This window comes from Raphanus sativus, chromosome 9 (genome assembly GCF_000801105.2).
Source record: "Raphanus sativus cultivar WK10039 chromosome 9, ASM80110v3, whole genome shotgun sequence".
Taxonomy (NCBI): domain Eukaryota; kingdom Viridiplantae; phylum Streptophyta; class Magnoliopsida; order Brassicales; family Brassicaceae; genus Raphanus; species Raphanus sativus.
Genome location: NC_079519.1, coordinates 33,238,101 through 33,264,549, shown reverse-complemented (window position 1 = coordinate 33,264,549; position 26,449 = coordinate 33,238,101). Strand labels below are relative to the sequence as shown.

The window sequence follows — 26,449 nt, the reverse complement described above, 5'->3', positions numbered from 1 at the left end:
ATATTTGAAATCCAGATATCTGTCTAGATATTGTATTATGTGCGAATATTTGGATCCGGATTTACAAAAATAAAAAATATTTTTAAATACTAAAATTCTAATATTCACACATATGTAATATTATAAAATTAAAATGTAATACTATAAGACTAATTTTATGTACAAATATTAATATAACAAATATAATTATTAATAAAATTTTAAAATTTAATATATTATTAAAATACAGATTTGGATCCATACCTTAAATTCAAAATATCTGATATGAATTCGATTGTGACGAATCCAAAATTTTATTATCTGGATCTGGATTCGGAAACCGCATATATTCTATTTTCAGATCGCATCTGAAAAGATTTCAGATCAAATTCAGATTCCGGATAATAAATCTCAAGACTAGTTAAACCTTACCTAGGGTTATTATTTATTATAATTATTGGTAATATAATTGAGATTCCCATGCCAAAAATAGAGATAGCGATTATAATTGCATCAATGATTTCTTTTTGTAGTCATAACTTCTTTTTTTCTTTTTGTAGTCATAACTTATCATGATGAATAAAGAAAGGAATAAAAATGGTTTGAAGAATTTTTTTTTTGCCGTCTAAAATATTCAAATGGTTTGAAGAATCTTCGGAGAAATGTTGAAAACTGTAAATAGAAAATGAAAAGAGATGAGCAAGTTGGCTAGTGCGTAATTACATCTCATGTGGAACTGACGTGGCGCACAAATTTTCTAGGCGAGCCAAAAGCATCCATTACAGCAATGCACACGTGTGTCATTAATAAATATTTGCAGTCAAACATCCATTCATTTTTTCTTCAATTCTAGCTTTGAAAAAATACCTAAATAGCAAATTAATAGAATAAGAAATTATTTTCCATTGTCAAAAAAAAAAGAAATTATTTTCCATAGGTTGTGCATGGTAAGTCACTCATGCCTGTACCTCATTGATAATAGTGTGCATGGTGTAGGTCTTTTAGAGCCCAATAAACGGCCCAACATGCACATGACTAAGACCATAGCAGTGGGATCATCTGCACAGATTCTACAGACCTTTTCTTCCATTATCTCATTACAAACATTACAAGGGTCTATTGAAATTAGAGAACAAAGGCCTCGAGAGGTTTCTTTGACAATACTGTTTTAAACCCACAAAGGCCTTTTCTCCATCAAGTCCTTTGAGAAAACATAACGGAACTTTGAACTGTATGGTAACCACTCAACCACCTGAGATGCTTTCTTGTAGTTCAGGTTACCTTCCACGCATTTTTTTATTGATTCCCCAAGCTTTTCATCTGAGTTCTTTATTAACCATCTCATCAAATCGTCGAGGCTAAGAGAAGCTTCCTTTGTAAACCTCTCTATAATCTTAGGTAATAACACTTTCTTCTGCATTCTTACAACAACGTTTGTCCGTAGAAACTCCCTTTTCGAAGCTTCTAGTTCCTCCTTAATGTTTGTGGCTGTGTATACTTTTAACTGCACACAATTCAATCATATGTACTCTAATATCAGTTCACCAAAACAACCATAAATTTGCACAAGAAAATCAATATTATTGAATGCAAAAGTGACTATAGCTAAGAAAAAAAAAGAAAAAAAAAAGAAAAAAAAAGAAAAAAAAAGAGTGACTATGGCTAAGAGTCAAAGTAAGATACCAATGGATCTGAGAGAGCACCAGTGCAAAGAGCGAAACAGAGAAGCGGCTCTGGTTTGTGAAGGCTGAACTTTGAGCTTACTTTATCTTCAGTTGGTTTCTTTCTCAAGGCGGTGGAGATTATGGTCTCAAGCCACTACAATGTATGAGTGAATGCATAGTGTCAAAAATTGATTTCAAAGTTGGAAAATGTTAAGGTATAGTGCTTCTTACACGTCCATTTCGTGGAGTCCGGAAGCAGAAGATGGAGTATTCAATGGTGTTTGCATTTATGATGTGTCCACCGATATTATACGCAGACTGCACTATACCATGAAACCTATTAGTATCTCTTCAAGTATGAATCTGTTTTCATCTATTGATCAGATCAAAGTAAAATACCTTGTGAAACAAAGCTAACCTTCTGAGGGAACTAGCTGGTACACCATATGCCAAGTATGCCTAGAGAATATAAATAGATTATTATCCTCATAGAATCAAGAAATAACAAAGCCAAAAAGGATTGTTTTTTCAAAAAAAAATTAAATCAATATGTTCTTTACATGCATAAGGAGAGCATTGTAGATGTTGATCCAAAATGCTAATTTTGCATTTCCTTCCATTTGATTTACAGAAACTCTCTCCAGTTGTTCAACAAGGAGCCTGTGAATCAAAACCATGACTTCTTGTAGTCAAAACCAATTCAGAATTTTTAAAAAGGAAATAACCTAATTATTGGACTAACCTATAGTTGTTAATAGCATATGATGCTTGAGAAAATCTCCTATTGTCTGATGAGATCCAAGATACTTCCACCATGGATCTGCATGACCAAGATCGGTCTTCACTCATAACATTCTTGGGGATAACCACATTGTTAGTCGCCGATCTTGATAGGATTGGTGAATCTTTTTTCCTCTTCTCAGAGTCTGATGACATGGAACTGCTGCAGAGCCAGAAGTACACTGAAGCCATACACTTGACCATTTCTTCAGACAACTTGCTTGGGCATTGGTACAAATGATCCTTTAGAGTCCTCTGTGATGGAGTTACCTCCCTTACTGAGTCCTTTGAATGGGACTGAAACAAGAAAACAACAATAAAACATATATAAAAATCAGAAAAGGTTTCATCAAAGATGAAAATTAGGGTTCTTTTTGATCATATACTTTTGCTTGGCCTGAACAACTTTTTATTGAAGGAATACAACTTGTGTCCTGGAACTGAGAAGACTGATCCTTTTTGGAGGGCTTTCTGCTCAAATCTTTAAAAGTAACCATAGCATGCCAAGGCTTTACAGGGAAGTTGTTGGAGGAACAAAATGCATTTGAAATGACACTTGGTTGTTTTCTTGGTGGCTGCTGCTTTATATGATGAGCTGGTGAAGAAATCACTGAGCTTTGCTTTGAAGATGCTCTGCTTATTGTCTCTTCAAAGATATTCCTGTACAAAGAGAGCACATGATGCTCGCGATTCGCCACTTCTTCTTCAAGCAATTCTATCTCCGTGATAAGTTCCTTTGCCTTAAAATCATCCAACACACATAAACAAAGTCTCACAAATTTGTATTTACAAAAAAATAATCAGGCTGGATAAGTAAAATGCATAAACTCCAAAGTTACCTGAGAAGAAAAATGTCTGTGCCCTGGAGATAAGCTGCTTGAAGCACGTCCCATTGCTTTCTCTAACACCATTCTCATAGACTTTTCTTGTTGTAGACGAAGGTGAAGCTGCTCAACCTGTGTAGCAAAAAACCACGAAGACTGTTGCTTATTGCACATTCTGATGCATGTTAAAGACGAGGAGACATGACAAAACTGTTCAAGGCTTACATCTCGTTCCAGAGATGCTCTATCTTGTGAAGGCGCATGTTTTTTGATAAAAATCTGACGAGTTTTCAGAGCTTTGGGTTTCTTGTTTTCTGTTGCTTGAACAGAGGATGTCTATGGAACAAAGAAAAAAAAATCAACTTCAAAAGAACAAAAAAATCATATGAAATACAAAAAGAAAATCATATGAAATACAATTTTTGTCTTACTTGCATTCTAGGGAAAAGTTTGGGAAATGGTGAAGCTCCATCACTAGAAAGTTGGAGATCTCGCTCTGACGATGCACTAGAATAATCATAAACCATAAATTACAATAGGAATAAATATTATAAATAAAATAAATAGGTTTCTTTGCATAATAGGCTCTATATCTTTCTTGATGAAGCAAATACTTGGTGTACAAAAAACCTGGTATATCTTTCTTGACTGGAGAGTAACTTTTTAGACGCTAAAGAAAGTTTAATCCCAACAACCCATTAATGAAGATTAACATTTAGATTTAATGTAGTCAAGATTGAGCTTAAACTATCGAAGGGTGTACCTTTTGGACCGTCCATGTTTATGAGAATCCAGGCAATGCCAAGATTCTTCATTTTCTCTGTTTCTTCTCTGGTTTGTACGGTCTTTATTAAAACTCAACAGAGCTTGAGAAACTGATCAAAGTCTCCAAAAATATCTCACTGAAATGAGACACAAAAGGAAATGGAGATATGAAGAGTGAAAACAAGAGCAGTAGTGAGCAAGAGACAAGTCCAGAAGAAGTGAGTTCAAATATGAAGAGAGTAGAAAGAATTGAAGAAGTAAATGCAGAGGCGAGAAAATGTAGGTTAAACCCAAAAGAAAAGGGGACCAGGTTTGATCAGGTTTTGCTTCCTGCAAATATTCAATTCTTTTCACTTTATGGTTGTTGAATTGCATTCAATTCGTCTTTTCAATCATTTTTAAAACACATGAGTTTTCAAATTATTTACTACTCAGTAAAACAAAAAGGCTTTTCAATTAATAAGGTAACTAAATATTTTCTGTTACATAATGTGGAAAACTAATTTAAATAGTTTATACTACTATTGTTTTTCTAGTAAAAAATACTGTTGGGAAGAAGGCCTGAGTTACAAAAAAAAGAAAAAAAAATACTGTTGGGAACCCGCCAAAATGTAAGGGATGGGTACGATTAATGTTGTCCATGTCAGTACGAATAAATAGGGAATTTAATGTTCAGATTTTTTTTTCTCCTTATTTTGAAAAGTCCGTTGAATTTCATATTTACAACATGACAAACCATTTACGGAATTTAGTTTCCCACCAAACAAAATGTACCAGTTATTCATAATTGAGAAAATGATCAAAATTATCTTCTTAGAAGCAGACTTTATATGTGCCAAAATTAGATTTGAATTGTAATAATTAACAAAGAAACATTTAAAAAACTTATCTCAATGTAGTAAATTTACTCATGTCATTTAAGATCAGATAAACAAATGAACCAATAAAAAGTCATAAAGAAAAATAGAGGTCACCAAAATCGAATTCCATTACCAAAAAAAAAAGAAAAGGAAAGCATTCAGTGACAAAAAGGGCTCTATTTATTTGTTCGTTACAAGAAAATAAGAACATATATATTCTTATTTAAAACTTTCCCGCCTCAAGGCAAAAAACACAAAAAAAGAAGAAGAGCTTAAGCTCGAGATCTCTCTCCCTTGCCGCCGCGTTTCGAGTATCGATGCTTATCATCACTCACATCAGTAACCACCACCGGTGGAGATCTCTCGTACCTTGACGGCTTCCTCTTGAAATGCCTGTCTTCGTCGCTCGACTCATACTCTGCCACCACCTCCATCTCCTTCCGACTGTTGTTACGATGGATTGATGATGTCCCCACGGACACAACATGCGGCTCCGTCATCACGGAAGCAGAAGACGACGAAGATACCTTCCTTCGTTTGCTGGAAGCTTCTTCCTCCGGAAAGCTTATACGAGCGAACACGCTCGACTTCTCCATCTCCGACTTAGTCGCGGCGGTTGGCTCCGACGGCGGAGGAGGTTCAGATCGTTTACGGTGGTGGTGCTGGTTACGCTCCGGATCTCGGTGGCTGTGACGGTGGTGGTCTCGGCTTCTATCTTCGTCGCGGCGATCGCGAGTGCGGTGGTGGTCGTGCTCGCGATCTAGGTCTTGGTGACGGGACGACCTTTCGCGGTCGCGTTGCCGATGATCACGTTCCTCGGGATAGCGTTCGTATTTTCTCTTGGAATCTCGAGACGGAGACTTTGACTTACGCGGCGGCGGGTGCTCGGGAGATAATCTCTCTGGCCGTCTGCGGCGGTCGTATTCCGGATGCGGTGGTGGAGGCGCTTGTCGCTGTTAAAAAAACAAATAATTAGGCCCAATTAAAGGAAAAATATAAGAGGAAGTAATATTGGACCGCTAGGCCCACTATTAACCAGTAGTTGGGCTTTAAAGTCAGAGTATCATATGGATTATATAAAGATATCTTCATTTTTACTGGCCATCTACCATTCTAATTTGGTACTAAAATTGCATATTCAGAGAAAGGATGTTTTAAATTAGACAAATTACGTTTAGTGCCAATACTTTTGGCTTTCTTACAAAATACTCCCCAAACTTTCTGTAATTAGTTTCTTTCATTTTTTGAAGTTTCGTGGTCAAACGAGGGAGGAATAAGAGCCATTTTCTAATAATAAAACCAATAGTAAATGTAAAACATAGAAAAGGAGAAAGATGAGACAACAAGAGGTGGAAACATACAGATTTGTTAGGGTTGATGGATGATGCAGAGCCTGAAGTCCCATTGTTCATCATCACCATCATTCTGCTATTCTCTCCATCTCTAAACACCTTCCCACTGTTACACAAACATATGTTTTATTAGGTTAATTATAGCGTGTCCTTGTCTGAATCTAGTAGTAAAAACAGAATTAACAGTGTTTCTTTTTCACTTACCCTTCGGTTCGTCTCTCGTTTTCCCGTTTTCTTAACATCTCAGCTTTTCGAGCTTCAACTTCGTCTCTACCCATCATGGCACGCTGGAGATTCATACGGTTTCCCAACTCCGCTAAGTCCCTGCATCCACACCAAAGTTTCACCATGAGATTATTAACAAGGAGGCTTTACTGTCTTTTCTTTTCTATAAGAGCATTTAAGTGAGTGTTGTTTGTACCTATGAGGTGGTGGTATATTAGGGAATCCAAAAGCCTGTGCAGCAAATGGATCTGGATGCATCATATTCATACCCCTACCAAATGCCATGTCCATCGGGTTTATTCCGTACCCCATAAATGGAGGCATCTGGCCCGGAAAAGGGCCTGGAAACCCATTGAAGCCGGGATGAAAGCCGTTGAAGCCGGGTTGCATGCCGTTGAAGTACTGGGGACCTGGACCCGGACCCATTTGCATCATATTATAGTCAGGGCCTGCTAGATCCGGCACATGATTCCATTGCATATCTACAACAAATCACAGAAAAACGATCTGTTAGACCATTGGTTCGATTACCACAGGCTTGGAACTCGGAAGAATGAGTATGACAGGGCGTTAAGCATAAGAAAGAAAGCTTACCAGTTCCAGGCACTTTGGGTTTCTTTTTCTTCTTTTTTGCTGCCAAGGGACAAAAAGTACAAAGATTGTCAATCATTACATTATATATAAAAATCCGCAAAATCTATAGAAACTAAGGTTCATCAGTAAATTTTTTTAAAAGATACCAAATGGAAATAGTAAGACTTGATCTATCTCAGTAAGGGAAAATGAGCTTTCACTATCAGTCACACAAGTCATTCACAATATACTTTAAGTTACACTTATTATATTACACATCTCTTTTACCTGGCTCTCCAGCAGCAACCTGCTGCTGCACTTCTTCTTTGGGAGCTTGCGTATTCATCTTTGAGACTGTTGTTGCTTCTTTCACAGCAACGGACCCTTGAGTGCTTTCACACGCATCCACTGGCTTTTCCACTTTATCTTCTGCAGATGCCCGAGGGGCACTTGTGATATCTGCAATTTCCGTTGGCAGCTTTACTGTCGGAGCATCGTTGTTGTTACTATGAGCTGGTTTCTTCTCGCCTTTAGATGCAGCAGATGTAGCAGGAGATCGACCCTTGGGAGGAGGAAGACAGCGTGCAGACTCCAAATCTATATAACGTCCATGATAATTTAGCAGTGACTACTAATCAAACCAAGGTTAAAACACACATAAGCTGAAATAATAACGGACCTGTGATATGCCCCACGCTGCCAGCATTCTCAACGCTATCGTTTCCGGCTTCCAAGATACGGTTTATGGTATCCCTTAGCGTTTTGTTTGGTAGAAGATCATCAGCAAGTACATCAGTTTCTCCACACACACACTTTGACTTTGAAATAATGTGTTCTCTGATACCTGAATTGCATATAATCGAAAGTAAGAAGGATAGTAATGAACTGGTAACAGTCAGCAGAAGGCAGAGAAAAGGTATTAGGAATTACTTACACTTGTCACAGAAACTCTGGAAACAACATTTGCTTGTAAGCGCAGCATCTTTCATTACTTCTTTGCATAGCGGACATTTTAGCTCAGGAGGAAGTTCTCCTACAGAGCGTGTTGTTGATGGCAATCCCTCCATTTCCTTCTCAAAAGCATCCCTGAAGACGCAATAAGCATTCACGTTATGATCAATATATGCGAGAAAGTACCAGATAGCAACATTTCCATACTGATTAAGCACAACTTACTCATTTGGTTTAAGAACTGCAACTGCACCACTTGGCAACGAGTAAGAACCATCAGGGGTTGCCACCAACATGGACTTGGGGATACCAGTAGGTGGTTTAACTCTCTTAACGTCATAGGTAGGGTCACCATTTGTGGGGCAATGCTGAATTAAATGTCCTGATACAGAGAATAAAAGATGATCTTCACAATTTTTATCCATACACAAAAGTGGAAGAAAAATAAAGTCTATACAACCAAAGCTTACATACCAGGGACATTGCAACGGTGACAAATATATCCTGGAGGTGGAGTTTTCCTTTCCATTCCTGTCAAGACAACAAATCAAACTCAGTATCTTAAAACTTGATGCAAATAAAATAAAATAAAATAAACTTTGACAAAGCTAATGAAGACATTCCAGAATACAATAATAATAAAGAATATGAAGATTACCAAAACCACGTCCACCCATCCTTCCATTCATACCCCTTCCGTAACCTCTCCCTGTCCCAAAATTATCTTGACCTTGTCTGTTAACATCAAATATGAATAAGAGGGTTGATAAAATGTCTTAAAACATCACACGTCCACCATTTGTGAAAGATAGCTTACCTCTGCCAGTCAAGTGCTGGGGTGTCAATCAACGCCTGAAGTTTGCTTTCTTCATCTACTTTCTCCTCTGTTGGTGCAAGAACATGACATGGATTATTATGCTGGGCACCTTGACCGTGGACAGCAGGAATAGAGTAAAAATCATTCCCAAATTCGTCAAACTCATCTTCAGGCTAGAATGTGAAAATAGGTGAAAGTTAGTACTTTTGTAGCTATTAAAAAAAATGGGTGTAGTCAGTCACAGCAAATATAAATTTTCACCGTAATCAACTTACGTATTTCGCTGTAGATGGTTCAGCAACATGAGAATTGCTGGTTTCAGCCTGAACATGTTCCACTTTATTCTCGATTCTAGGCCTGCAATGTTCAGAAAATCGCATTATTTAGCATGAAAAATCGAGGTGTTTCTTAAAACCAATAGTCACACTTTCAACTTAATGATCGAGGTAGCTGAACATCTTTTTGTTGATCTTAAGATAAAAATAGATAAAAAAGTGGACAAAGCAGATGGAAATCAAAAGATCTGAGAAAGATTACTCTTGTGCGGTAATAACTGTGATGCGAGGGCGTCCTGGGACTCGGCGAATTAGAACAGATGTATTCTTTGGTATTAGCATCGCTTCATCCAGATACTCTGAAAAAATTCAAAACAGAGAAAATATAAAGACCATGAGTGTAAACATGTTGGCAAGATACAGTGTACTAATCAACACAAAGGTAACCAATCAAGACAGAATATAGCCCAGTACTAAACCACAGTTAGCTCAAAGATGGGAACATAAAAACCATCTCATCACTAACTACCAAAACAGCTAAAGTAAAACAGTAGCACAACACTTTATTTGCCAACAAACAAAACTATGTTTGGAAAGACATAAACAGAAATCCAAAATACGGTAAGACTTCAAACATCAGAATGATCTGATATTGATCAAGAAGAGACGAGATTCACGTAAAAAGCTATAAACACATATCTATTCTAATACTAAACATAGTTAGCTCAAAGATAGGAACATCTAAAATCAAGTTGATTATGTCACATGTGCAAAACCATATCGTCCCTTAAACCAAAGCAGCTGCAAAACACTTACGTAGCAAGCTATGACAACACACACGACAATCAACACAGAATCTACCCTAGTATTAAGCCATAGTTTAGCTCAAAAATAGGAATATCTTATATAAAATCAAATTGACTGTGTCACATGTGCAACCATACTCTCACTTACTACCAAGGAAGCTAAAGCAAAACACTTGAATTACATAGCAGGCTATAAAACACACACACACACATACAAGACAATGAGTTCTTGTTACATAAGAGAGTACAAACCTTCGTTAGTTTGGGCATTGGAGAGGACAATATCAAGGTCTTTACCACTGCCCAAATGCTTAGTTTCGAAAATTTTGTCTTTGAGAATACCGACTGATATAAAAGGACCATCCATGGCGATGGTATCGTAATCCCTTGCACTCTTAAACTTGTAATAAATTGCCATTTGATTTTTTTTTTTAATCTGATAATAAAAGCAAAATACATATGTATTACTAATCCTGAAGAAGATCATAATGACACGACGACCAACTCATAACACAAAGCTACTGTTTTGAAAACCCTAATCAAGGCCTTCGGTTTATTAAAAAAAGAATTAAAATCGAGGCCAATGATTTGGTTTTCAAAACAAACCCTAATACAAGAAAAAAAAACCTAAAGTTTCAATTTTTTTTACTTCGATGATTCGACTTCAGAGACGAAAACCTCCCTCCACGCCAAATCTACAAATCGAGAAAAGGTCCCTACAGATTCAGGAACAAGATCAAATCCGTGATTGCGCCGTAGATGGCCTCCTCTGAAGATCTTCAAAGCCCAAAAAAAAACGAGAACGGTCGCTACGAATCGGACGACTAGCTTTGGTCCGTAAGATCCGGTAGCTCCAAGCGCCTGCCTATTCCAGAAGGATCGAAATTTGGGAGGCTATAGATTGAATCTGGGGGAGAATGAAGACGATCTACAGAATCGTCGTGGAAATCGAGCTGTGCGGTGGGTGTCTTGAAGAGAAGCAGGTAGATCGATCTTGAAATCTAGGGTTTCGAAACTAGAGAGCTCTCTCTCTCTCTCTCTCTCTCTCTCTCTCTCTCTCCCGGATCCTGTCCTGTGGAATTTTTTGGTTTAATGTGTGTTAAATAAAATTTACCGGGTACCACTTTAGTCTATATGATATTTATAGTTGGAACCCAAACAGAAACACGGTTTCTTTCCTTTAATACATTGAATTTCCTAAATTCTTTCTTATTGACATTTATCTTCTCAGCTACTTTTAAAATATTGATTTAATCCAAAAATTTACTCATTCTGTTTCCATATGATTCATATTTCTAAAATGTAATTATTTTAAAGATATATTTTTATTTTTGATACATTTAATACATATTAACAATGAATCATACATTTTAAAAAATAATTATATTTATTAATTATTTATTAATTAAAAGTTATAAAAATAATAAATCACAAAAGACTACATTTATAATCAATATTTAAGAATTTTTAATGAGTATGAAAAATTGAAAACATATATAAAGATATAAACTTGCCTAACGATTGAATCGTTTTTATTTTATTGATGGTTTTTAAAACTCGAAAAATGGTTGGTACAACATTTTAAAAGAATTTGACGGGTTCATAGAGATAAGAAATGCACGGTAAAGTCTCTCAATTTTACATGCGGATATATAATTTAGGTTATGAAACCCAAAAGAATATAATTTCAGGACCAAAGAATTGATTGCATATGTAACTTACTTACTTAAAAACATACACATGTTGAGGGAATTTTTTAGTTTTTGGGGACTTCTCTATGTACCAAAACACACAAAACAAACGGGCAGATAACCTGTACGGAGCTTAAAAGCAAGTATTTTATATCGTCCTTATAGATATATAGTTATCAGTTTGATTTGTAAAGTCTTAGTTAAATTTGTTAAGTTAGATTACAAAAAATAAATAAATGGATCAATTCAATTTCTTATATCCAAAATCAAAGATCTAACTAAAAAACAACATATTATTTTTATGATAATATTTTATTTATTTTGAACTAATAAATTAATGAGTGACTCAAAACATATTAACAAAGAAACATAAAATATTAATTTACAGTTTAACTATTTTGTAAATTTATATATGTATGAGGTTTTAAAATATTATGGTTGTATTCATTTATGTAATTTTAAATCGAACAACTTGATTTTTTTTCTCTTTTTCATCATCAAAACAATATATTAAGTTATACATAGTATTTATAACTATAGTTATATACCTAAGACAGTAACAAATCTAATGAAAATAATTAAACTAATCCAAAATTTAATATTTTAGAACAAAAGTTATTATAGTTAACTTCAAAAATATATAAAATTCAATATATCTAAGTGAAATTAAACCGCCTAGATATTACATATCTAACTAAATAATATAATATTCATACATGTAAATTATAAAATGATTCAAAAGTAAAATATTAATCGATTTATTATTATATATTTATTTTATAACTATTTGTAGCCATATTATATATTTTATTATATATAATATGTCATATGATATAATAAATATATCATATGACATATTATATATGTATGTGTACTTCGGTTAAGTTTGGAACCATATTCGATATTCAGATTTATCTGAATCCAAAATCCAATGTAGAGTTAGTATTTGAGATTAAATTTTTTGGTTTTATCATTCGTCGTTCCGAAATAAATAAAATCTAGTTTGAAATAAATATCAGTCTAATCCGTAATTAAAAAACAATTAAAAAAAATATATATATATATATATATATATATATATATAATACAATATGCTGTATTATTTTAATTATATAAATATGTATTTATATTGTTATGGAAACTAAATAATAGAAATAATTATTTAGTGGGTGGATCGCGGTTCGGGTCTCGGGTATAAAATGCCGATCCTAGTCAACGGTGATGACGTTACCAAAATGAACAAAGTTAAGTTGGCTTATTAATCGTGTCTCTCGAAGATATCAAAGACTAATCGGAATTTGGATCCACCGAGAGAAACTGTTGGTTCAATTCAATTCCTAGATCTGTGTAGATGCCACTCTGCTCCATTTGATCTTCTTCATCTGCAAACTTGCGGAGATTTTGTGTGTGAGGGGTTTTAGGTTTAAGGGATTTGATCTCTCAATTTTCAAATTGCGATGGCTTCATCAAACCCTCAGCTTCTACTGGATGATCAAACAGACGACGAGGATTTCTTCGACAGACTTGTTGATGACTCCTATTCTCCCAGCGGAGCTCAAGCCGCGTCTTCTTCTGCCAACGAGCTGAAATTCGGCGACGGGAGTGACTCCGATGATGCCACCAAAGCTTTTGCGAGTCTCTCTCTGGGTGATGACGGAGATGGGCCATTGAATGAAGAAGCAGGGGACGATGTTGCAATCGAGCCTTCCTCCATTCCTGTGGAAGAAGCTGTCCATAGTGATGTTATAAACGAGGGTCCAATTAGTGAGCCTTCGTCCGTTCCTATGGAAGAAGCTGATGCAGATAAGTTAGGGGATGATGTTGTGGTGAGATCGGAGGATAAGCCGTTATTATCTGAAACAGTAAAAGAAAGCGATGGATCTGTTGGGAGTCCTGTGGTTAAGGAGGTTGATTGGGGCTCTTTTTGTGCTGATTCACCTGTGAATGATGGCCGTGGGTTTGGTTCTTACTCTGATTTCTTCACCGAGTTGGAAGGATCTTCATCTACAGGGGGAAAGGCTGAGGTAGATGTGGTCAATGCAGGAAACTTGGTTTCCAATGATACACAGAACGCAAGTTTTGGTTTTGGTAGTTCGGCAGGTTTGGGGCAACATCAGGGTGAAGCGAGTCAAGATTCTACAAGTGAGCAGTACGTTGATAACAGCCAAGCTTGGGAAAATAGCTATCCTGGTTGGAAATATGATGCTAATACTGGCCAGTGGTATCAACTTGATGGCCATGATGTTGCAAGTGTGAATTCACAGGAGAGCTATAGTAACTCAACGAGTAACTGGGAAAGCGGCGTTGCCTCTACCGATAACTCTAATGTTGGTTATTTGAGACAGAGTACAACATCTGCAGTGGCTGGCACTGCTGAGAGTGTGTCTTCTTGGAACCAGGTTTCACAGGTGGGAAATGGATATCCAGAACACATGGTCTTTGACGCACAGTATCCAGGGTGGTACTTTGACACAATTGCTCAAGAATGGCGCTCCCTGGACAGCTACAACCAGGCTTCTCAAACATCTGGAACTGCTCAAGCTCAGAACGGCCAAGGAGCTATGTTTCACAGCAATACCGAGAGTAGCATGTATAATATCAATGATAAAAGCCAGGCATTCAAACCTCAGGAATTTGGTATACAGAGCCAACAAGGAAGTTGGGACGATTCTTACTATGCCAACAATCAGCAGCAGCAGGTTACAAACACATGGCCATCAGAAAATGGAGGTAATAGTGAGGCCTCTGTAACTTCTGTCTCATTTTCACAATTCGGAGGAAACCAGCAAGTAAATAGTTTGTACAGTACAGAATCTGCGACTGAACAGTTTAAGCCAAATGCGAATGGAGCTCAAGGCTTCATCCCTCAGCATATGAATGTGGCTAGTCTCACCCAGCATGGACCACTGAGTTTCTCAAACGATTTCTATAATAGACAGAAATCGTTAGACGATACTCAACAGTCATATCAGAGCAATCAGCTTTTCTCCCCAAGTGTAGGAAGATCACCTGATGGTCGTCCACCACATGCACTTGTTACTTTTGGCTTTGTGGGAAGCTCATTATTATGAAGGATAGTAACGGCTCTCTCCAGAATTCATCATTCGGAAGTCAGGTTAGTCATGAAGTTTCCATTGGTCTTTTACACACCCTGGGGAAGGTTCTGCAAACTATTGTAGGAGTATCACTATTTTATATATGAAATATATTATTATAACCTCAATAGTGAACTTCAGTTCTTGCTTAACTTTTAATCTTTCTCTGTTTGATTCAAAGGGGGCTAAGGGAAACTCTATATCTGTCTTAAACTTGGCGGAAGTTACTTCTGGGAGTGCTTTTTTTTCAAGTCTTGGGGGAAACTCTTCGAGTTATTTTCGTTCTCTGCATCAACAATGTCTTCCAGGTCCCTTGGTTGGAGGAAGTGTTGGAAGTAAAGAATTAAATAAGTGGCTTGATGAGAGTATTTTACATTGTGAATCTTCTGACATGGACTTTTCAAGAGGGAAGCTTTTAAAAATGCTTCTTTCTTTGCTCAGAATATCTTGTCAGTATTATGGGAAACTCCGGTCTCCTTTTGGGACTGATACAACGCAAAAGGTAAGCAGTTATCGAAATCTCTGGTCAGTGATTTCTGGTCAGTACGCTTCTTAAGGGAACATCTTTATGTGTTACAGTTTTCTCATCCTTGTATCTATGCTGCAAACAGGATACGGATTCTGCTGAAGCAGCAGTCGCAAAACTTTTTGCATTTGCCAAGAAAAATGGCCTTCAAAATGGTGGCTATGCTCCTTTAAGCCAATGCTTGCAGCATTTACCTCCTGAATCACAAATGCAAGTGAGTATTAAACATCTTAGGATATTTCTCTTTCAGAGGGAAAAGGTTTTAAAATAGTCGATTGTTTTTTCTTTTTCCTTATTGATTCATTTGGAACAATTTCCTAGGTGACTGCTTCAGAGGTGCAGAATCTTCTGGCTTCTGGTAGGAAAATGGAGGCTCTCCAATGTGCACAAGAAGGACATTTATGGGGACCAGCGCTTGTTATCGCGGCACAGCTTGGGGATCAGGTTCCTTTTCCCTCTATAGATCTGCACATTTCATTCTTGTGGTTGTATGACTGACTTGGTTGATCGATGCAGTTCTATACTGATACTGTGAAACAAATGGCCCTTCGCCAACTGGTTCCTGGGTCACCTTTGCGAACATTGTGCTTACTAGTTGCGGGGCAACCAGCTGAAGTGTTCTCCAATGGCAGTACAAGCGGTATCAGTTTTCCTGGTTCCGTAAGTGCGTCTCAACACCAAACCCAGGTAATACGGTAACAATGTATTTCTTATCCAGACAATGTGATAGATTAAAGAGTAAGAACAAGTTTAGAGATTTGATGCTGGAAGTTTAGAAGTTCAATGAAACCGATCAATTTGTTCCTCGGGAAAATCCGAGATAGCATACCGCCTACTGCTGTCCAAGAGCTTACTCAATACTCAAACCCCAAAATCCAAAAAAGGGGAAACAAAATCGTAACCCCTTAGTTCTCTCGTGATGAAGATACAATCAATCCATATATCCTCACCAAATCATTGCTAAATAATATTTACCATGGTTAAAGTCTGGAACTCTATAGATGGTGGGAATACTCTCCAGTACGAGATATTTTCTCTACCACAGGGAACTAGTTTACTTCTCCATTTCAAAGGACGCAGTTTTGTCATGCATGGGAAGTTCGCTAATCGTCTCTTTGTTTATTTGAATTGCAGTTTGAAAGTTGTAGCATGCTTGATAATTGGGAAGATAATTTGGGTATAATAACTGCTAACAGAACCACAGATGATGAGCTTGTGATTACTCATCTTGGAGATAGCATGTGGAAAGAAAGGAGCGAGGTGATTCTCTGCCATTTTGTTTTGTTTAACTTCATGGAAGACTTTATAATGACATTTTAACTGCTATTATGGATCAGATAATTGCAGCGCATATTTGCTATTTAATTGCGGACAAGAACTTTGATCCATACTCAGATAGTGCCAGGCTTTGCCTTGTCGGAGCAGATCATTGGAAATATCCTAGAACTTATGCAAGTCCGGAGGCTATACAGGTATTTTTTTTCGCTTTGGTTTTAGTTAGCTGGGAATTCTGCTTTTAGCATATCATAAGTAGCCTGATAGCTCCTCGATCTATTTTGATATTTTCATTATTTTTTGGTTGATCTTTACGTATGGGCAGAGAACAGAGTTATACGAATACTCTAAGACGCTGGGAAACTCTCAGTATATCCTGTTACCGTTTCAACCATATAAAATCATATATGCCCACATGCTGGCTGAAGTTGGTAAACTTTCGGCCGCGCAGAAGTAAGAAGATTCACTTGCCACCAACTTTTCCTTGATTAGACTCTATATGGCTTCCTGATGTCACAGTTCTGTGGCTGAATCAGGTACTGTCAAGCAATATCAAAGTGCCTCAAGACTGGCCGATCAACTGAAGTAGAAACATGGAAACAATTTGTTTCATCACTGGAAGAGAGAATCCGTATCCACCAACAGGTACAGCCCACAAAAACCTTTGTTCCAGTAGAATTACATGAAACCGTTGATTTTTGTCAGTGGATTTACATCTGTTTGTTGTATATTCCTTTAATTGAAAATGTGAAAAAGAGAGACCCAGTCTTATGGACATCCATTAAAATGGAAACGATTAGCATATAAGAGACCCATCCTGTTCTTTTCTCTAATGACCCAACTTAACTAGATATTCCGATTTCAGGGCGGGTATACTGTGAATTCGGCCCCAGCAAAAATTTACGGAAAATTTCTCAACTTTATTGATAATACAGCACATCGAGTTGTTGGGGGCATGCCACCAATAGCACCACAGTCAAGAGCAGGAAATCTACAGGCAAATGAGTATCAGCATCATCAACAGCAGGAGGCGACTAAGTTACCATATAGTCAATCTGCTAATACAATGCAATCATTGATGTCACATGCCTCAATGGAACCAGTACGTGAGTTGGGTGAGAACGCGAGGACGATGGCAACACATTCTAGAAGTGTCTCAGAGCCAGATTTCGGTAGGACGCCAGTACAGGTAAATATCACCAGAAAATCATTTCTTTTTTTTTATTTCCTTTCCTGTCATTGCCTGATGTCTGGTTTGCGGCAGCGCACGGATTTATCCTGAGGGTAAGAAGGTATTGGCATGCAATTTCCCGCAAGCACACCCTCGGATAAATCTGTGGGCCAGAGCCCCGAACCAACCCATACAGGTTTAGAAAACCATTGCTTACTTGCCTTTCTCTGATAGGATCAGCCTGACTCCTCAAAAGACAAAGCTACTGATGGGGCGCCACAGGTGAAATCAACCGTGAATGTGACAAGTTCGCGGTTTAGCAGGTTTGGTTTTGGCATATTGAAGAACACCGTAGGGAGGGTCTTACCATCTCGGTCGTCTAAAGAGGTGCACCTTAATTAGTGTTTAACTCGTGATGATGGTTTTCTTTAAACTCATTCTAATTTTGGGTCATGCTTTTGAATGAAGGCAAAACTGGGTGATGAGAATCAATTTTACTATGACGAAAAATTAAAGAGATGGGTGGAGAAAGGTGTAGAACCCCCAGCTGAGGAAGCTGCATTGCCTCCTCCTCCGATAGTAGGCACATACAGAAGCAACTCACTGGGTTATGAAAACAATTCTGACATGCAGAACGAGATGTCTCCACCTAGTGGGAGCTTGAGCAGTGGCAGCCCGACTCCGTCCGAGAATTCTTCGGGAATCCCACCAATCTCACAGGGCTCGAATCAATTCTCAGCTCGTGGACGCCCGAGGTAAATGACGCTTTAGAATTATTATTATGTGCAGGCTATCCTGGATCATAAATCATGAGCGTAGCTGTAGTGTCACATTAAAATGACGTTCAGGAGTGAAAAAATATAAGCCAACGACGGTATTAGGGTGAAATGGGCAAACTTTTCTTGATTGTAGTTTCTGGTTGTCCAACTGTTAGCTATAATACTCCATAGTTGAGTCTGATAAATTGTCATAGCTGTATACTGGGATCATCACATATTACCTTTGTTAAGGTTTAACTGTAGAAGATAACATGCATGATCAGAGTTGAATCGGTTTTACTTTCTTTTGGGGCAGATACGTTGACCTCTTTAACCAAGGCGGTGGAAACTCTAAGAAAGTGTTCCAGTCACCTCCTGCAAAATCTGCTAAACCACCAATCCCTGCGAAAGCAAATTTCTTCATCCCGGCAGCACCTGCGTCCTCTTCAAAGGACCAGGTAACGGAGATGGAAGCTGCTGAAACCAGACAGGAGTACTCAGCAGCAGGAGAAGAAGTAGCCGCCGCTCCAGGGGCTCCACCACCAAGCCACTCTTCATTCCAGTCCCCGACTCCATCTCCAATGACGATGCAGAGATTTCCAAGTCTAGGTAACATGAAAAGAAGTGGATCAGGAACGAGCCTTGATGGTGATTTTCCTTCGTCAGGTTCCAGAAGAACAGCTTCATGGAGCGGAAGTATGAACAGCTCGTTTACATCCCCAGTAGGTCCATCAAAACTCAAACCAAGCCCACTGAACAGTAGCAGCAGCAGCAGCTTGGGAGAGGAGCTTCAAGAAGTGGAATTGTAAAGAGTTGGAATCTGTAGTATCAAAAAGTTTTGCTCACTGACAGAGGTAGTCCAGTCAAATGTTACTACATGAGTTTAGCCAATACATAAAATGATAGGAGCAATATGTATGCAGTTTGCATTTATAGTTTTTTCTTTATACATCACAAATCATCACCTTTTCTTGTTTAACAGACTTGAGTTATGCAATTGTACACATTAATGTTCTGTTCATAGAGTAGTTGTTTAATCATCAAATTTGTACACCATTTGTTTATTTGTTAAGTCTCATAAGTCACTTTTTTAGTATCATCAAGGTGATAAAGTACAAGCAAAGAAACCATGTAGACATGCTCTTGCTATCAAGAAGAGGATAAGCCGCAGGAAACTGGAAAATTCACAAAGTTTTTTTGGTCAGTGTCTGAGATAGGGTAGTTCTCTTACACATAAACCAATCAACTCCTTGTTGATCCATGAGCAAACACACAGGGAGGACTACTCCTTTATCTTCATTTTCAGTGATGAGGGGAGGCAATATAACTACATGAGTTTGTGTAAGAAGATTTTATTGCTTCATTTTGGGTTTTGAACTCCTAATTCTGCGTGTAGAGTTCTTGGTTGAATTTTAGTTGTTGTGGTCGTTAGAAAAATATAGTACAGTATGATATTAAGTGATTGGGTCAACGGTGATTACGTTACCAGAGCCAGTTCATTATGTGCTCATTAGTGTCTCCATGACATACTTGATCTTGTGGATGTTCATACTCAATCCAATATTTATATAAAAAAGGTAAATTTGACCCAAAAAAAAACAATAAAACAAAAAAACAATTAAACAACAAAAAAAGAACACAAAGAACCTCTCTCTCTCTCTCTCTCTCTCTCTCTCTCTCGATCTCGAAGATTTGCACCGACTAATCGGAGAGTTAGGATCCGTGGGAGACACACAGAGAAACCGTTACTTATTTGGAGATCTGTAGATGACACTCTACTGCATTTGATCTTCATCTCCTATTCTGCAACTGATAGATCCTCTCACGAAAGGCTTTGCAGATCCGTCGATCAGTTAGGTTTAAGGGATTTGATCTCTCAATTTTCAAAAAATCGATGGCTTCATCAAACCCTCAGTTTCTACTGGATGATCAAACCGACGACGACGAGGATTTCTTCGACAAGCTTGTCGACGACTCCTATTCTCCCACCCAAGCTCAAGCTCAAGCTCAAGCTCAAGCTGCTGCATCTTCTGCTGCTAACGAGCTAAAATTCGACAACGGCGACGGGAGTGACTCCGATGATGCCGCCAAAGCTTTTGCGGATCTCTCTCTGGGTGATGGGGATGCGCAATTGAATGAATCAGCAAACCCAGGGAGCGATGTTGCAATCGAGGGTCCAATTAGTTCGTTGGGAAAGGAAGAGACTTCACCCGTTCCTATGGAAGAAGCTGATGCAGATAAGTTAGGGGATGATGTTGTGGTGAGATCGGAGGATAAGCCGTTATTATCTGAAACAGTAAAAGAAAGGGATGGATCTGGGAGTCCTGTGGTTAAGGAGGTTGATTGGGGCTCTTTTTATACTGATTCATCTGCGAACGGTGGCGGCGGGTTTGGTTCTTACTCTGACTTCTTCACCGAGTTGGAAGGATCTTCATCTACAGGGGGAAAGGCTGAGGTAGATGTGGTCAATGCAGGAAACTTGGTATCAAATGATACGCAGAACGCAAGTTTTGGTTTTGGTAGTTCGGCAGGTTTGGGGCAACATCAGGGTGAAGTGAGTAAAGATTCTACAAGTGATCAGTACGTTGATAACAGCCAAGCTTGGGAAAATAGCTATCCTGGTTGGAAATATGATGCAAATACTGGCCAGTGGTATCAAGTTGATAGCCATGATGTTTCAAGTATGAGTGCACAGGAAAGCTATAACAACTCAACTAGTAACTGGGAAAGCAGCGTTGCCTCTACTGATAACTCCAATGTCGCTTATTTGAGTCAGAGCACAACTTCTGCAGTGTCTGGCACTGCTGAGAGTGTGTCTACTTGGAACCAGGTTTCACAGGTGGGAAATGGATATCCAGAACACATGGTCTTTGACGCACAGTATCCGGGGTGGTACTTTGACACAATTGCTCAAGAATGGCGCTCTCTGGACAGCTACAACCAGGCTTCTCAAACAACTCCAACTGCTCAAGCTCAGAACGGCCATGCTATTGGAGCTGGGTTTCACAGCAGTACCGAGAGTAGCATGTATAATATCAATGATAAAAGCCAGGCATTCAAACCGCAAGAATTTGGTATACAGAGCCAACAAGCAAGTTGGGACAATTCTTACTATGCCAACAATCAGCAGCAGCAGGCTACAAACACATGGCCTTCAGAAAATGGAGGTAGTAATGAGGCGTCTGTAACTTCTCTCTCATTTTCACAATTCGGAGGAAACCAGCAAGTAAATAGTTTGTACAGTACAGAAGCTGTGACTGAACAGTTTAAGCCAAATGCGAATGGAGCTCAAGGCTTCATCCCTCAGCATATGAATGTGGCTAGTGTCACGCAGCATGGACCACAGAGTTTCTCAAACGATTTCTATAATAGACAGAAATCCGTAGATGATACTCAACACTCATATCAGAGCAATCAGCTTTTCTCCCCAAGTGTAGGAAGATCACCTGATGGGCGTCCACCACATGCACTTGTGACTTTTGGCTTTGGTGGGAAGCTCATTGTTATGAAGGATAGTCAGGTTAGTCATGAAGTTTCCCTTAGTTTTTAACACCCTGGGAAGTTTCTGCAAACTATAGTAGGAGTATAACTATTTTATATATGAAATATATTATTATAACCTCGATAGTCAACTTCGGTTCTTGCTTAACTTCTAATCTTTTTCTGTTTGATATAAAGGCGGCTGGGGGATGCTCTATATCTGTCCTAAACTTGGCGGAAGTTACTTCTGGGAGTGCTTCTTTTTCAAGTCTTGGGAAAGACTCTTCGAGTTATTTTCGTTCTCTGCATCAACAATGTCTTCCAGGTCCCTTGGTTGGAGGAAGTGTTGGAAGCAAAGACTTAAATAAGTGGTTTGATGAGAGTATTTTATATTGTGAATCGTCTGACATGGACTTTTCGAGAGGGAAGCTTTTAAAAATGCTTCTTTCTTTGCTCAGAATATCTTGTCAGTATTATGGGAAACTCCGGTCTCCTTTTGGGACTGATACAACGCAAAAGGTGAGCAGTTATGGTAATCTCTGGTCAGTACGCTTCTTAAGGAAACCTCTATATGTGTTACAGTTTTCTCATCCTTGTGTCCATGCTGCAAACAGGAAACGGATTCTGCTGAAGCAGCAGTCGCAAAACTTTTTGCATTTGCCAAGAAAAATGGCGTTCAAAATGGTGGCTATGCTTCTTTAAGCCAATGCTTGCAGCATTTACCTCCTGAATCACAAATGCAAGTGAGTATTCAACATCTTAGGACATTTCTCTTTCAGAGGGAAAAGGTTCTAAAATAGTCGATTGTGTTTTCTTCTTACTTATTGACTCGTTTGTAACAATTTCCTAGGTGACTGCTTCAGAGGTGCAGAATCTTCTGGCTTCTGGTAGGAAAATGGAGGCTCTGCAATGTGCACAAGAAGGCCATTTATGGGGACCAGCGCTTGTTATCGCGGCACAGCTTGGGGATCAGGTTCCTTTTCCCTCTATAGATCTGCACATTTCATTCTTGTGGTTGCATGACTGACTTGGTTGATCGATGCAGTTCTATACTGATACTGTGAAACAAATGGCCCTTCGCCAACTTGTTCCTGGGTCACCTTTGCGAACATTGTGCTTGCTGGTTGCGGGGCAACCCGCTGAAGTGTTCTCCAATGGCAGTACAAGCGATATCAGTTTTCCTGGTTCCGTAAGTGCGCCTCAACATCAAACCCAGGTAATACGGTAACAGTCTATATCTTATCAGTCCAGACAATGTGATAGATTAATGAGTTAGAACAAGTTTAGAGATGCGATCCCAGAATTTTTAGATGTTACAATGGAAACCAACCCTCTTGTTCCGCCTACTGGTTTTCAAGAGCTTACTAAATATCCAGAAAAAAGAAAAACAGAATCATAACCCGTTAGTCCATATCTCTTTTTCTTGAAATGCAGTTTGGAAGTAGTAGCATGCTGGATAATTGGGAAGAGAATTTGGGTATAATAACTGCTAACAGAACCACAGATGATGAGCTTGTGATTACTCATCTTGGAGATTGCATGTGGAAAGAAAGGAGCGAGGTGGTTCTCTGCCATTTTGTTTTGTTTAACTTCTTTGAAAACTTTATCATGACGTTTGAACTGCTATTTTGGATCAGATAATTGCGGCGCATATTTGCTATTTAATCGCGGATAAGAACTTTGATCCATACTCAGATACTGCCAGGCTCTGTCTTGTCGGAGCAGATCATTGGAAATATCCTAGAACCTATGCAAGTCCGGAGGCTATACAGGTATTTTTTCGCTTTGGTTTTAGTTAGCCGGGATATTCCTGTTTTACCATATCATAAAGTAGCCTGACAGTTCCTCAATCTATTTTGATATTTTTCCTTATTTTTTGGTTGATCTTTGCATGGGCAGAGAACAGAGTTATACGAATACTCTAAGACGCTGGGAAACTCTCAGTATATCTTGTTACCGTTTCAACCATATAAAATCATATATGCCCATATGCTGGCTGAAGTTGGTAAACTTTCGGCCGCACAGAAGTAAGAAGATTCACTTGCCACCAACTTTTCCTTGATTAGACTGTATATGGCATCCTGATGTCTCAGTTCTGTGGCTGAATTAGGTACTGTCAAGCAATATCGAAGTGTCTCAAGACTGGCCGATCAACTGAAGTGGAACCATGGAAACAGTTTGTTTCATCACTGGAAGAGAGAATCCGTTTCCACCAACAGGTACAGCCCACAACAACTATTTCCAATAGAATTACATGGAACTGTTGGTTTTGTCGGTGGATTTAGATGTGAAAGAGAAAAGAAGACTCAGCGGACATCCATAATGATCCAACTTAACAGGACATTCTTATTTCAGGGCGGGTATACTGTGGCCCCAGCAAAACTTGTCGGAAAACTGCTCAACTTTTTTGATAGTACAGCACATCGTGTTGTTGGGGGCATGCCACCACAAGCACCACATTCAACAGCAGGAAACCTACAGCCAAATGAGTACTATCATCAACAGCAGGAGGCGACTAAGTTACCATATAGTCAGTCTGCTACTACAATGCAATCATTGATGTCACATGCCTCAATGGAACCAATACGTGAGTTGGGTGGGAACTCAAGGACGATGGCAGCACATTCTAGAAGTGTCTCAGAGCCAGATTTCGGTAGGACGCCAATACAGGTAAATATCACTAGAACGGTCATTTCTTTTTTTATCTCCTTTTCTGTTATTGCCTGATGTCTGGTTTGCGGCAGCGCACGGATTTATCTTGAGGGTAAGTAGGTACTTGGCATGCAATTTCTCGCAAGCAAACCCTCGGATAAATCTATGGGCCAGAGCCTAGGACCGACACATACAGGTTTAGAAAACAATTGCTTACTTGCCTTTTTCTGATAGGATCAGCCTGACTCCTCAAAAGACAAAGCTACTGATGGGGTACCACAAGTGAAATCAACCGTGAATGTGCCAAGTTCGCGGTTTAGCTTTGGTTTTGGCATACTGAAGAACACTGTAAGAAGAGTCTTACCATCTCGGCCGTCTAAAGAGGTACACCTTAATAAATATTTAAGTCTTGTTGGTGGTTTTCTTGAACTTATTCTAATTCTGGGTCATGCTTTTAAATGAAGGCAAAACTGGGTGATGAGAATCAATTTTACTATGACGAAAAATTAAAGAGATGGGTGGAGAAAGGTGTAGAACCCCCAGCTGAGGAAGCTGCATTGCCTCCTCCTCCAACATTAGGCCCATACAGAAGCAACTCGCTGGGTTATGAAAACAAATCTGACATGAAGAACGAGATGTCTCCACCTAGTGGAAGCTTGACAGGAATCCCACCAATCTCACAGGGCTCGAATCAATTCTCAGCTCGTGGACGCCCAAGGTAAGCAAACCACTTGTGACGCTTTAGAATTATTATTATGTTTAGGCTATCATGGATCATAATTCATGAGCGTAGTTGTAGTGTCACACTAGAATGATAGTCATGAGTGGATAAATATAAGCCAACGACGGTATTAAAGGTGTAACTTTTGAGTGTGAAATGGGCAAAGTTTTCTTGATTGTAGTTTCCGGTTGTCCAACTGTTAAGCTATAATACTCCATAGTTGAGTCTGATCAGAAAAGATGCTGTAGCCACATGTTGCCTTTGTTAATGTATTACAGTAGATAATGTGCATGATTAGAGTTGAATCGTTTTTACTCTCTTTAGGAGCAGATACGTGGACACCTATAATCCAGGAAGTGGAAACTCTCAGACAACGTTTCAGTCAGCTCATTTGAAATCTGCTAAACCACCAATCCCTGCAAAAGCAAATTTCTTCATCCCAGCAGCACCTGCATCATCATCAACTTTAAACGACCAGTTAACTGAGATGGCTCCTGCTGAGACCAGACAGGAGTACTCAGCAGCAGAAGAAGAAGTAGCCGCCTCTGCAGGGGCTCCAACACCACCAAGCCACTCTTCATTCCAGTCCCCGACACCATCTCCAATGACAATGCAGAGATTTCCAAGTCTAGATAACATCAGAAGAAGTGGATCAGGAACGAGTCCAAACGGTGATTTTCCTCCGTCAGGTTCCAGAAGAACAGCTTCATGGAGCGGAAGTTTGAACAGCTCGTATACATCTCCAACGGGTCCATCAAACCTCAGACCAAGCCCACTCAACAACGGTAGCAGCAGCAGCAGCCTTGGAGAGGAGCTTCAAGAAGTGGAACTGTAAAGAGCTTGAATCTGTAATATCAAAAAAGTTTTGCTCAACTATCACAGGGGCAATAATATGTGTATGCATGCAGTTTGTATTGATTGTTTTTTTCTCTTTTAAACATTATAGAATCATTAATTTTTCTTGTTTAACATACTTCAGGAGTTTATACAGTTCTACACATGAATGTTTTTGTTCATGAACAGGGGGGTTCAATCATCAATTTTGTTCACCATGTGTTTGTCTGTTAAAGTCACATCTTCAGTATCATCAAGTCTATAAAGTACAAGCATAGTAAACCATGTAGATATGCCCTTGCTCTATCACGATGATGATGTCCGTACTACGGCGATAAATGCAATCATGTGTGGAACTGGGAGCCAATCTGTCTC

The 26,449-nt window shown here is 38.8% G+C and overlaps 4 protein-coding genes across 4 annotated transcripts; 2 read left to right on the top strand and 2 right to left on the bottom strand.

The window, feature by feature from the left end:
* Positions 1-1,047: 1,047 nt before the first annotated feature.
* On the bottom strand, positions 1,048-4,265 carry LOC108826109 (uncharacterized). Its single transcript, XM_018599487.2, has 11 exons — positions 4,011-4,265; positions 3,679-3,754; positions 3,473-3,583; positions 3,263-3,379; positions 2,810-3,163; positions 2,386-2,720; positions 2,204-2,303; positions 2,043-2,102; positions 1,875-1,961; positions 1,663-1,797; positions 1,048-1,483 (listed from the first exon to the last, which is right to left on the bottom strand). Exons 2-11 carry the CDS (start codon positions 3,682-3,684, stop codon positions 1,148-1,150), a joined length of 1,641 nt encoding a protein of 546 aa, XP_018454989.2. The 5' UTR covers positions 3,685-3,754; positions 4,011-4,265; the 3' UTR covers positions 1,048-1,147.
* Positions 4,266-4,961: 696 nt separating this feature from the next.
* LOC108828162 (E3 ubiquitin ligase PQT3-like) lies at positions 4,962-10,964 on the bottom strand. The gene is made up of 16 exons (XM_018601755.2): positions 10,521-10,964; positions 10,124-10,307; positions 9,328-9,424; positions 9,066-9,147; positions 8,791-8,963; positions 8,632-8,708; positions 8,448-8,504; positions 8,199-8,355; positions 7,957-8,108; positions 7,702-7,866; positions 7,311-7,619; positions 7,044-7,082; positions 6,646-6,931; positions 6,429-6,548; positions 6,234-6,330; positions 4,962-5,825 (listed from the first exon to the last, which is right to left on the bottom strand). The coding sequence occupies exons 2-16, from the start codon at positions 10,287-10,289 to the stop codon at positions 5,145-5,147; spliced, it is 2,658 nt and encodes an 885-aa protein (XP_018457257.1). The 5' UTR covers positions 10,290-10,307; positions 10,521-10,964; the 3' UTR covers positions 4,962-5,144.
* Positions 10,965-12,807: 1,843 nt separating this feature from the next.
* On the top strand, positions 12,808-19,443 carry LOC108827977 (protein transport protein SEC16A homolog). Its single transcript, XM_018601506.2, is given in 14 exon segments — positions 12,808-14,610; positions 14,613-14,677; positions 14,839-15,159; positions 15,269-15,397; positions 15,505-15,627; positions 15,700-15,870; positions 16,318-16,443; positions 16,521-16,655; positions 16,784-16,911; positions 16,995-17,103; positions 17,324-17,647; positions 17,864-18,016; positions 18,098-18,384; positions 18,704-19,443. Coding segments are annotated over 14 exon segments (4,155 nt in total). The 5' UTR covers positions 12,808-13,019; the 3' UTR covers positions 19,197-19,443.
* A 559-nt stretch (positions 19,444-20,002) lies between these two features.
* LOC108827097 (protein transport protein SEC16A homolog) lies at positions 20,003-26,292 on the top strand. Its single transcript, XM_018600444.2, has 13 exons — positions 20,003-21,907; positions 22,066-22,386; positions 22,482-22,610; positions 22,718-22,840; positions 22,913-23,083; positions 23,302-23,427; positions 23,505-23,639; positions 23,767-23,894; positions 23,978-24,086; positions 24,223-24,537; positions 24,754-24,903; positions 24,984-25,237; positions 25,565-26,292. Exons 1-13 carry the CDS (start codon positions 20,282-20,284, stop codon positions 26,073-26,075), a joined length of 4,098 nt encoding a protein of 1,365 aa, XP_018455946.2. The 5' UTR covers positions 20,003-20,281; the 3' UTR covers positions 26,076-26,292.
* The last annotated feature ends 157 nt before the right edge of the window (positions 26,293-26,449 follow it).

Coding starts and splice junctions, on each gene's coding strand:
- LOC108826109 (XM_018599487.2), bottom strand. Junction 2,304..2,385: donor TATGCTATTAACAACTATAG/GTTAGTCCAATA, acceptor TTTGATTCACAG/GCTCCTTGTTGAACAACTGG. Junction 1,484..1,662: donor GTGCTCTCTCAGATCCATTG/GTATCTTACTTT, acceptor AATTGTGTGCAG/TTAAAAGTATACACAGCCAC.
- LOC108828162 (XM_018601755.2), bottom strand. CDS start 10,289: ATGGCAATTTATTACAAGTTTAAGAGTGCAAGGGATTACGATACCATC. Junction 8,709..8,790: donor CCAGCACTTGACTGGCAGAG/GTAAGCTATCTT, acceptor TGATGTTAACAG/ACAAGGTCAAGATAATTTTG. Junction 6,549..6,645: donor AATATACCACCACCTCATAG/GTACAAACAACA, acceptor GTGTGGATGCAG/GGACTTAGCGGAGTTGGGAA.
- LOC108827097 (XM_018600444.2), top strand. CDS start 20,282: ATGGCTTCATCAAACCCTCAGTTTCTACTGGATGATCAAACCGACGAC. Junction 23,428..23,504: donor TGTGGAAAGAAAGGAGCGAG/GTGGTTCTCTGC, acceptor ATTTTGGATCAG/ATAATTGCGGCGCATATTTG. Junction 24,538..24,753: donor TCGGTAGGACGCCAATACAG/GTAAATATCACT, acceptor TTTTTCTGATAG/GATCAGCCTGACTCCTCAAA.